The sequence below is a fragment of the Cannabis sativa genome, chromosome 9 (genome assembly GCF_029168945.1).
Source record: "Cannabis sativa cultivar Pink pepper isolate KNU-18-1 chromosome 9, ASM2916894v1, whole genome shotgun sequence".
NCBI classification, from domain to species: domain Eukaryota; kingdom Viridiplantae; phylum Streptophyta; class Magnoliopsida; order Rosales; family Cannabaceae; genus Cannabis; species Cannabis sativa.
This window is the reverse complement of record NC_083609.1, coordinates 47,948,551-47,958,063: the sequence shown is the minus strand read 5'-3', so window position 1 is coordinate 47,958,063 and position 9,513 is coordinate 47,948,551. Positions and strand designations below refer to the sequence as shown.

The following is a 9,513-nucleotide window of genomic DNA, read 5'->3' as shown; positions in this document are numbered from 1 at the left end:
TGAAAAGAAAACAAAGGTATACTATATAATAATATAGTTCAATTTAACACGTAATTAAATTAATTTTATCATTTTACCCTTCTCGGGTCACAATTACTAAAACGCCCGTGGCTCACCAACGGGATCTTAACATATAATTAATCAATTAAATTCTCATATATTGAACTATATAATAATATAATTCCTCAATTATTCATAATTATCGAATTAGGGTTTTGCTAATCCATTTCTTAATTCTAGGGAGTTACAGACTTTGTTGTAGAGAAATTAAAATAAAATCATTTAATTAAAAGAAAAAGAAGAAGAAAAACCCAATTATCCTACTCTCTCTCTCCATCCTTTTCGAGCCTAGCAAGAACCAGCCAAGACTTGGGATTTTTTTGGAGTAATTGAGGAAGTGTTAGCTGAATTCATGTGGTGTTAAGCAAAGGTAACCCTAGAACTATTAATTTCTTGTATTTTGAAGCTTTTTCTTTAGTTTGATTATGTGATTTTGTGAAATGGGAGTTGTTAGGGTTAGAAATGTTTAGGGTTCGAATTCTAGGGTTAATTTGGATTGATTTTAGTTTCTAGTAGCTGGTTTGGTTGTGTTGTGATGATTTTATGCAAGTTGGAGTTTTGAACTCAAAGCTTTAGTCTTTAATGGCATGTTGACACTACTACAATTTTCACTTTTAGTGACACTATATAGTGACACGCAAAAAAGTGCATGTCACTAAAAAGTCAAGAGTGACTTTTAGTGACATGCACAATAAGACTCTAAAAATTCAGTGTTAGTCTCTTGTAGTGTGAGTCACTAAAAATATGAAGTGTCACTAAAGACTAAAACCCAAAATTTCCTAATTTTTATTAATATAAAAAATATTAGCATATAGTGACACGCCAGACGCGAATGGATAAATATATCCCCACCCACGTGTCACTATATCATAAATTAATTTTTTTTATAAAAAAAGTACAACTATAATTAATAAGTAAATAAAAAATAAAAAATATATATTTAATAATAGTGAATTCTTGTTATTCACGCCACCTCTTTTCTAATCAATTAAAATCCAATATAAAAAGTTAAATAATAAAATATAAAATAAATATCTTTATATATTAAAAGTGTCTATTTAACGGTATTTCTTGGTTTCTTGGTTCAACAAGATATACTTTAAAATAAAAGAATATTCTGTTAAATTTAACGATGTTAGGTTTGATCCTCCCGTTAACTATCCCTTTCTCTTTCTTTATATACTATTATTTCAAATTGCCCTAACCTAATTAGAATCTCACTCTCATCACAATCCCACAAAAGATTTTTTTTTTATCTGAACCCATTCCCAATCAATTAATATACCCTTTCATCACCTCTAGCAACGAAATTCCAATTGGAGAAATTCAAAGGAATCAAATTCCAATCGCAGAGTGAGTTAAATTCCAGTTGGAGAAATTCTGTAAGGAATCAAATTCCAATCGCAGAGTGAGTTAAATTCCAATCGGAGAAATTTAAAGGAGTCAAATTCCAATCGCATGCCAGAGTTTTACGATTTCGCATTTTATTTCTTCTTCTTCCGCTCCTCTCTCTACACCACTCTCTTATTTCCACTAACTATTATTATGTAAATGACCCCTTCAGAGATCCCAAGCTTATTTAACAGTATATTCTTAATTAATTTTGAATAAAATATTCTTAAATCCTAAAACCCTAACTTTGAATATATGAATGAGTGGGCGCTCTTCTTACTCGTGATTTTTTCTATCGATCGATGGTGAGTGTTTGCACTTGAATTTGTATTTTTCAATTTAAAAATTTTTGGTTTTCATGCTTTTTTTTTTTTTTGGTTTGATGAGCAACGTTTGACAAGAAGATCAATTTTCGAATTAACAGAAATGATTGGATTGTAAGGCAAAGGATCCTAGGACACTTCTCTTCGCTGAGAAGCAGATCACTGTTTTTGGTGTCATGTATAGATCTAATTTTTGTTAATTTTGGCAGCCATGCAATGTGTCTTTCTCACGATATTAAATTCCTTCTTCATTCATAATTTTTATTTGTTTTGAGGGTGCTTGCTTCCATTCATGATTTGGGATTTTATGAGGTTTTCTTACAAATTGATATCACTTGCATTTATATTATTTTCTTATACATTTTTACCAATCATGATATATATGTATATATATTTTGTTTTTCTTTTTTTTTTTTCAGTTATTTTGAGAAGTATAGTGAGATAACTGCCAAAGGTGCCCCATTCTTTCCTCTTCTGTAATTATATTTGAAAAACTAGCCTTAGAATAGAAATGTAAATGAGTAGATATGTTGATTATGTGTGTAAAGACTCGGTTTGACCGAGTCAAATATGTTTATATATATAATAATATTAAAATAATATATATATGTATATTAAAAAAAAAAATTAAGTTACATACAGAACACGTTTCTCTCTCTCTCTATCTATCTATCTATCTTTCTTTCCTTCTCTCTCTTCAAATACAAAAAGAAAAAAATAACCCATAAACCTCCATAACCACCACCACTACGGCGACCAACCTCCGGCCACCGCCCGACCCAACGCGCCGGACTACTCAGACCTCCTAGTGCCGGCGACCTCACCCCCCAAGCGGCGCCGCTCCTCTCACCGCCGTTAGCTTAGGATCGCAAGTCAAAGTTTGGGGTTTCAAACTTTGAACGGGTTTTCCGGTCACCTCCGGCGTCCGTTTGACGAGAGGTTTTCACCACTACAATCAGCTCGTCGAGGAGAACAACCTACACTAAACCATTTTTCACGGTTCACAACTTTTTCTGGTGACATTTTTGTAGCTCCGCCCCTTTCCGGCAACTTTTCGGTGACATCGTGTACTGTTTTGACAAACGGTTGGCATGAGTGTGATCTACTCGTCGATGTGGTCGTTTTGATATATACTACTCCTATTTTCAGTGACATTTCCGGTACACCAATTTTTACCGCCACCGATTGTTAATGTGCACTGATTAGGTGAGGCTTCAGAACCCCAAATTTTAAATATAGTCATATTATATATCGTTGGACTCGGTTTTGAATGTAGAATGCGATAATGATAATTATTTAACCATTTGGTGGTATAGGTGAAAGTAATATGTAAGTTTGGACTAAACAATTGGAGCTCGGGACTTGAGAGCTTAAGATCGTCTTTTGGAAAAAGTTTAACGACTCGGGAGAGGTAGGGACTCAACTTGATTATTGGAATTGATTTTTATATGCGTTGTATAACATTGGACATATTCCAATTTTTATGATTTACAAAATTGTCTGAAAAATTGAAAACTTAATCTGCATATTTTCTGGACTGTTCTGGGGCACTGAGTGCCAAATATATTTTTGTGTGCAAATATTTATGCAGGTTATGATTTTTGGGTTTATTCAAAATACAGCTGTTATGCTGCCGAATTTTCTAGAAAATAAAAAGGAATATGTTTTCCTGTTATGCTTATTATTTGCCTGCTTTGGTTATATTGATGAGAGCCATGTTGATCATGTTCGGTGCATATTGTTGTTTCACGACCTAGTCTCTGTGTCATCATAGGTAGATCAGGTGTGCACTCACCTGTAGGTGAAAGACCTAGAATCTGTACAGGAAGTGAATTAAATCTGAGTCCCGGTATTTGTGGTGGATATCAGATGCGACTACCCAGTTTTGGATGTCGTTTTCTATGGTTGGTATTGAGAGCTAGGGGTCTAGTGGACAGTGTGATATGCATTTGACGTTTGATTTGTGATTATTTGTGGTCTCTCTATTTTATTTGTACATATTGATACTGTTGATGAGACATTTTATTTTTAGAAAGCTAACCATGCAGGAATTTTATTAAACCAAGGGTCCTTTGATATTAGTTGTTTTCCTACTGGGCTTTATAAGCTCACCCCCTATTTTCTCCCATTCCAGGAACTCAGTTTGATGTTAGTGGATGAGGATGGTACCGTTGGGAAAGGAATGTCGTTATTAGTTTAGTCATATTTTACTCTCTCACCTTCTAATGAGAGTGATTTTGTATTTAAGAACAAATGGATGGTCTGGATGACTTAAATTAGCTATGTACTAGTTAGAAATGAGAAATGATGGATGCTAGGTATTATTTTGGTATTTTATTGACTTATTAAATCTATCTATTTGGTGATTACATAACTGTGGGGATATTACTGTTCTTTTATATTGATGAGTGGTCCTAATTTTATTACTAATATTTTCTTATTAATATAGGAGTTAATCCATATCTTTTAAATTAGTATTTTGTAATATAAATAAAATGATCATTTATAAGCTTTATTTTCCTACAAGGGTCAAAGTGTGACCTTTGACCACCCAAGTTATGGATATTACACATCTGCCACAACCTAGGGCTCGGGTCGTGACAGAAAAATAGTATCAGAGCACCGGGTTTAATTACCTCGGAGTGTGTCACCAAATAGTTTAGATTTATTTTAAATAATAATAGTAATAAATATCTTGGTATTTATATGTATAAGGCATATTTATATTATTAGCATCAAATCTTCACTAACTGATTAGCTTTTGGTTCTCAGACCTAAGAAAATGCCTCCAAAAGGAAAGAAGACAAGGAGAACGGTTGGAGAAGACGCCCCTGAAGCTAATGTCCAACCTCCACAAGATGAATTCCCTATGAACGTCCTTCTCGAAGCCTTAAGAGCTATTCCCGCTCAGCAAATGGATCCTGGCGCTCGACAGAGTCATCATTTTCAGATCTTTCATCGAATCCAAGTGCCTGAGTTTGAGGGTGGACAAGATCCCATGGTAGCTGAAAGGTGGTTGAGGCAGATAAAGAAAAATTTCAACACAATAGGAACAGCTGAGGAATACCAAGTTACTTTCGTTGTGTCCAAGTTAGAGGGTGGTGCAGCAGATTGGTGGGAGACCTTGTCCAGGACAATGGAAACTGATAGGATGACTTGGCGAGAATTTGAGGAAGTTTTCAGGGAACAATATTTTAGTCCATCTCACAGGAGGGCTCTTATTGGAGTATTTGATGGTCTAAGACAAGGGGATATGACTGTGAATGAATTTTACATGAAGTTTGTAGAGCTATCCTCTTATGCATATCCTGGTGTTGTTGATCAACCCTTGGTGATTGAACAGTTCATGTGTCGTTTGAGGCCTGCGATACGTGGTCCAATAACCCCTTTGACCTTTAACAACCTGACTGAGTGTGTGACAGCAGCCTTGCAAACTGAGGCTCATGTTGAGGGGAATGAGAAGAAGAACACAAGCAGAGGAAGAGGAAATGACCGAAAGATGACCAAGAAGAATCAAGGACAGTGGTCCCAAGGACAACAATTTAGTGGGGGTAGCACTAGTAGTGGTTCATCTGGAAAGACTCGTAGTGGACCATACGGGTGTTTCTGTTGTGGTCAACAAGGTCATAAGAAGAAAGATTGCCCGCAACGACAACAAAGATTTCAAGCATCTCATGGAGGACCCATAGGGAGCTATGTAGAGTCTACTCCTTTTCATGGACAACCCAGGACAAACCAGTCTCAGTCTTCATCTTATGGTTTCACACCCCAATCGGGCCACCAGTCTCAGTATCCACATCAGTTCAGGCCGCAAGGTTCAGGGTTCAACATGGGGTACTCACAAGTTGTCCAAACTCCTGCTCCTAGTGGGAGTCAAAGAGGGTACAATCAAGGTGGAGGGTCTGGTGCAAGTACAAGCTATCCTAGTCAGGGAAGGGGAAAGGCAAAATCAAAGTCATCCGCTCAAGCCTACGCTCTTGGGGTTGATGATGTACAGGGCGGTGCTGATCAGGGAGTTGTCGATGGTATGGTTCTTATCTCACACTCTTGGGCTCATGTGTTATTTGATACTGGTGCATCGCATTCCTTTATATCTTTGATGTTTGCTAGTATGTTGGGTTTGAGTTGGGAAACTTTTATTCCTGCATTGCATTTGAGTGTACCTATGGGGGGACATGGTGAGGTATCCACCATATGTAGGTCAGTTTGTATTGTGTTCGAGGGACACAAGTTGTCTGGAAACTTACTAGTGTTGCCTATGGGGAAATTTGATGTAATTCTTGGTATGGATTGGTTGTCTAAATACCAAGCTATTGTGGATTGTTCACGTAAAAGAGTGACTCTTTTAACCCCTAGTGGTGATTTCATTGTTTATCGAGCCAACATGAGTGCAGTGAGACAAAATCCTATCTTAAGGGCATGTTTAGGTGGAAAGAGAAACTTAGAGTGTTATGGGAATCTGTTTGCGATCGATGATGAGTCTAGGGATTTAGACCAGTTCCCTTGGATATTAGTGGTTAGTGGTTTTCCGGATGTGTTTCCAGAGGATTTACCAGGGTTACCACCTGATAGGGAGATCGAGTTTTGCCTTGATTGGATTCCCGGAGCTCAACCAGTTTCTATTGCGCCTTATCGCATGGCACCTGCAGAGTTGGCTGAATTGAAAAAACAATTAGGGGAGTTAATGGATAAGGGTTACATCAGACATAGTACTTCTCCATGGGGAGCTCCAGTCTTGTTTGCCAAGAAAGCTGATGGGACTTTGCGACTTTGTGTGGACTATAGAAAGCTGAATCAGATGACAATTAAAAACAAATATTCTTTACCGAGGATTGATGAACTATTTGATCAACTTGGTGGTTCAAAGTTCTTTTCAAAGATTGATCTGAGGTCAGGCTACCACCAATTGAGGATTAGGGAAGAAGATATCCCTAAGATTGCTTTCAGGACACGGTATGGACACTTTGAGTTTTTGGTAATGCCATTTGGGCTAACGAATGCACCTGCTTCATTTATGGATCTTATGAATAGAGTCTTTAGACCTTTCTTGGATAAGTTTGTGGTGGTATTTATTGATGATATCTTGGTGTATTCTAAGACACGTGAGGATCATGCTGAACACTTGACAACAGTATTACAGACATTGAGAGATCATCAATTATACGCTAAGAAAGAGAAGTATGAATTTTGGATGACTGAAGTCAAGTTCTTGGCCATGTAATTTCTCAAGATGGTATCACCGTTGATCCTTCAAAGATAGACTCTATTCTACAGTGGGAAAGACCAAAGAATGTCACTGAAGTTTGAAGTTTTCTTGGGTTGGCAGGCTACTACCGTCGCTTTGTAGAGAATTTCTCACAAATTGCTATGCCTTTGACAAAGTTAACAAGAAAAGAAGTAAAGTTTGTGTGGGATGATAGCTACGAAGAAGCTTTTAGAGAATTGAAGGAAAGATTAACTTTGGCGCCTGTTCTCACTGTTCCTAATAGTGAGGAACCATATGTGGTATTCACTGATGCTTCAGGTACTAGATTAGGAGGTGTCCTCATGCAAAATGGCAAGGTGGTTGCCTATGCTTCTCGACAATTGAAACCACATGAGAAGAATTACCCTACGCATGACCTAGAACTTGCTGCGGTAATCTTTGTCTTGAAAATTTGGAGATGTTATTTATATGGCGTAAAGTTTGAGTTATACTCAGATCATAAGAGCTTGAAGTATCTTTTTACTCAAAGGGACTTGAACTTGAGGCAAAGAAGATGGGTTGAGTATATGGAAGACTATGATTTCACTTTGCAGTATCACCTCGGGAAAGCTAATGTAGTAGCTGATGCACTAAGTAGAAAGCCTCATAGTACTTTGGCATGTTTGGCTCTTGAGGACTGGAAAAGGACAATCACAATGGGTGATTATAACTTGCAATACTATGAAGAGGAAGAAGTAGCTTGTATCTCTAACTTAGTGGCTACACCAGTACTACTTCAACAAGTTAAGCAACGTCAGTGGCAAGATGAAAAACTAAGACTAATTTGGAACCGAATCCAGGATGGTGAGCAACTAGATGGGTGGACAGTTAATAGTGAAGGGTATCTATACCATATGGGAAGACTAGTTGTTGCAGATATCCCTGAACTTAGGGAGACCATTTTGATTGAGGCCCATAGATCCAAATTCGTTGTACATCCTGGAAGTACAAAGATGTACCAAGATTTAAAGAGACAATATTGGTGGGAAGGAATGAAAAGAGATGTGGCCAGCTTTGTAGCTAAGTGTGTAGTATGTCAGCAAGTGAAGGCTGAGCATCAGAGACCCTCAGGTTTACTTCAACCTTTGCCTATACCAGAATGGAAGTGGGACAAGATTACCATGGCATTGTTACTGGGTTGCCATTGACACCTTTGAAGCATGACGCTGTTTGGGTTATTGTTGATCGTTTGACTAAGTCTGCTCATTTTATTCCAGTCAGGAAGGATTACAAGCTTACCAAGCTAGCTCGACTTTATGTAGACAATATAGTTCGACTACATGGAGTGCCTTCAAGCATTGTTTCTGATAGAGATCCTCGATTTACATCAAGGTTTTGGAAGGCCTTGCAACAAGCCTTAGGGACTGAACTTCACTTGAGTACTGCCCATCATCCACAGACAGATGGACAGTCTAAGAGGACCATACAGACTTTGGAAGACATGCTTCGCTCTTGTGTTTTGGATTTTGGAGGTAGTTGGGGAGAACATTTGTCACTAGTGGAATTCACATACAACAACAGCTACCAAGCCAGTATAGGCATGACTCCTTATGAGGCCTTATATGGGAGACCATGTAGATCGCCATTGTGTTGGGCAGAACCAGATGAGCATGTCACTATTGGACCTCCGATTATCACTAGGACCACTGAAAAGATTAAGGGAATCCAAGAAAGACTTAAGGTTGTTTAAAGTTGTCAGAAAATCTATGCCGGTCTCCATCGACGGGAAGTTGAGTTTGATGTGGATGATTATGTCTTCTTGAAAGTTACTCCTATGCGTGGTGTAATGAGATTTGGAGTGAAGGGTAAGCTAGCCCCGAGGTATATTGGACCTTTTGAGGTTATCGAGAGGATTGGGGAGGTCGCTTATCGATTAAACTTACCAGGACGGTTGGGACATGTTCATAATGTGTTCCATGTGTCTATGTTGAGGAAGTATACTCCAGATCCTTCACATGTTATTGAGTATGAGGCTATCCCTCTTCAGGTTGATGTGACTTATGAAGAGCAACCTGTCAAAATCTTGGCGAGAGAGCTAAAAGTGTTAAGGAACAGAGAGATTCCAGTAGTCAAGGTCTTATGAAAAAACCACAGGGAAGACGAGGCTACTTTGGAGATAGAGTCCAAGATGTATATGAAGTATCCTCACTTGTTTAATTTTCAACTTGAGGTTGTACTTTAAAATTTCGGGACAAAATTTCTTTAAGGAGGGGAGAATGTAAAGACTGGGTTTGACCGAGTCAAATATGTTTACATATATAAAATAATAATAAAATAATATATATATGTATATTAAAAAAAAATTAAATTGTATACAGAACACGTTTCTCTCTTTCTCTCTCTGTCTATCTATCTATCTTTCTTTCCTTCTCTCTCTTCAAATACAAAAAGAAAAAAATAACCCATAAACCTCCATAACCACCACCACTCCGGCGACCAACCTCCGGCCACCGCCCGACCCAACGCGCCGGACTACTCAGACCTCCTAGTGCC

At 37.8% G+C, this 9,513-nt stretch overlaps 2 protein-coding genes across 2 annotated transcripts; both read left to right on the top strand.

The window, feature by feature from the left end:
• Nucleotides 1-4,205: 4,205 nt before the first annotated feature.
• Nucleotides 4,206-7,108, top strand: LOC133030950 (uncharacterized). The gene has a single exon (XM_061104052.1). It carries the CDS (start codon nt 4,558-4,560, stop codon nt 6,994-6,996), a length of 2,439 nt encoding a protein of 812 aa, XP_060960035.1. The 5' UTR covers nt 4,206-4,557; the 3' UTR covers nt 6,997-7,108.
• Nucleotides 7,109-8,794: 1,686 nt separating this feature from the next.
• LOC115723637 (uncharacterized) lies at nt 8,795-9,103 on the top strand. The gene has a single exon (XM_061104939.1). The coding sequence runs from the start codon at nt 8,795-8,797 to the stop codon at nt 9,101-9,103; it is 309 nt and encodes a 102-aa protein (XP_060960922.1).
• The last annotated feature ends 410 nt before the right edge of the window (nt 9,104-9,513 follow it).